At 44.4% G+C, this 2,187-nt stretch overlaps 1 protein-coding gene across 1 annotated transcript; it reads left to right on the top strand.

The window, feature by feature from the left end:
- Positions 1–233: 233 nt before the first annotated feature.
- Positions 234–993, top strand: LOC110314578. Its single transcript, XM_021188858.1, has 2 exons — positions 234–463; positions 636–993. The coding sequence occupies exons 1-2, from the start codon at positions 326–328 to the stop codon at positions 846–848; spliced, it is 351 nt and encodes a 116-aa protein (XP_021044517.1). The 5' UTR covers positions 234–325; the 3' UTR covers positions 849–993.
- The last annotated feature ends 1,194 nt before the right edge of the window (positions 994–2,187 follow it).

Here is a 2,187-nt window from a genome sequence, read left to right as displayed (position 1 = left end):
ACCCACTGCCACATGTTCCATCACAACTGAAGATGGGAATATAAAAAAGGGTGGCATGAGTCTCTTGGAGATGTTCAGAAAAAAAGCCTCCAGTCTGTCTCCAGACACTATTGCCTTCATAGCATCTCCCTCAACCAGAGTGATCTCCACCCCAGTGCCTGCTCCCATCAGGCAGCAAGGTGCTTTGTGATTTCAAAGTCACTATTAGCTAAGAAGGACCTTGCTGACCAATCAGGACTCAGGGGTGTGGCCTCCCATTGTTCAGGGTGGGTTCATAAGACCGTGCCTCTGAGAGCTCTGGACCAGACCACCAGAAGGCATCAAGATGGCGAAAGCGAGTAAGAAGACGCACAATCTGACACAGGATGTTGAGCCATCAACCTCGACATCCAAACCCAAGAGGGTGAAGATTTGCGGTCATCAGTCCTGTGCCAAATGTAGCAAGAAGATAAGAAGGACCAAGGTAAGCACAGTCCTTTCTCCAGTGATTTCCCCTCCCCCAGCACTCCTAACCCTTGCGTGGCCTGGCGTTTACTCCCTTCTCACCCATAGCCCTTCTCCTACAATCCCCTTCATGTAGTCCAGCTTTTCGAAGACTCGTATGCCCTTGTCACCTTACTCTGTTGAACTTCCAGGTGCAGAAGCCTAAGAAGAAGAGCAAGAAAACACTGCCAAGCATGCCTAACAGAAAGACTACTAAGAAAACTACACCACCTAAAAAAAGGACCAATATAGGCAAGGGGAAAGAACAATTCGGTCACTGTTTGTTGAAAGAGCTGTCAACAGGTAGTGGGAAGGAGCCTGACGAGAGCAGCACTGAGAGCTCCAGCATTTCAACAAATGAGTAAGAGTGCCAGTAGACTCAGCATGCCAACCAAAGACCTGGAAATCTGTGAAAAGGATTGGCAGCTGAGCAATGCCAAACTGTGTAGTCTGAAAATTTAAGTACTACACAGCGCTTGACTCTGGTGAAAATAAAATCAATCTGATATGAAAACTATGTGTCCCTGAGAATCTCTGTCAGAGCAAAGAAGGAAGGAATGGGAAGGAAAGGGGGCTGGGGAAGAAGGAGGGGGTGGGAGGGGAAAAAGGAAGAAGCACCAGTACACAAGAAACAGGAAGTATTGGGTCTTACAGGGATGGGAGCCAGACAAGAACATCTAACGTCCCACAGACCATGAAGGATTATGATGGAGCTAGCATGGAGTACTGAAGACAGGCTTTCTCCTGATGCTTTATCTCATAGGCCAAGGATGAAAAGGGACATTTCATGGGTGGGGAGTGTTCATATGCAGGTGCATATGCCCATGTCCATTCATGAATAGGTCAGAGCCAATTCAGCCAGGGGATTTGCCTGCCCCCACCCCACAATGCTAGGTTACTGGAATCTGCTTGTGGGTTCTGGGGATTTAAATTCAGGTCCTTATGTGTGTAGAGCCATTTTCGCAGCCTTCAGGGGTGAATGTTTCTATGCATGTTCTGGCAGGGTGCAGGATTACTGCTTCAGGAAATGGATTGTAGAACCTACAGAATGAAAGTTATGGGGACATCAGTATCATTCCAACAAATAGCACATCACTTATAGGACACCTACCGACTAGTGGTGTTTCTTATACCCTACCCTATATTAAGCAATTAAAAGACCTTCGGAATGGCCAAACACACTAATAAAACATACCAGTAGAAGCTGGGGATGTAGCTTGTCTAGCATGCATGAAACCGTATGTATGAACCCCAGCACTGCATAAACTGGTTGATGTGGGAGGGCACTCACTCAGTGGTGAAGGGGATGGGGGATGGGGTGAAGAGCTCTGGGAGAGGGGACAGGGAAGGGGGACAAAAATTAAAGCATGTAATGATCAAAATTAATTAATTAGTTAATTAAAAATGATCTTTCTCTTCCACACTCTATTCCTCTCTAATCTTTCTTTTCTTTTTTTTTTCACTTCATTTCTTCACTTAAGTATTCATTCTTGTAATGAAATAAAGTATTGCTAAACTCCTATTAGCTGGTAAACACTATATAGTACAGAAAAACTATTTAGATCAGGATGCATTACATACTGTAAACTTCTTATTTTGAATCTGAATTGTTTTAATTCAAGATCAGCTACTTCTTTTTTTATTATTATTTTCTTTATTTACATTTCAAATGCTATCCCGAAAGTTTCCCATACCCCTCCCCCC

The sequence above is a fragment of the Mus pahari genome, chromosome X (assembly GCF_900095145.1).
Source record: "Mus pahari chromosome X, PAHARI_EIJ_v1.1, whole genome shotgun sequence".
Taxonomy (NCBI): Eukaryota; Metazoa; Chordata; class Mammalia; order Rodentia; family Muridae; genus Mus; species Mus pahari.
Note: the sequence above shows the minus strand (reverse complement) of the source record. Positions and strands in the feature narration are given on the sequence as shown.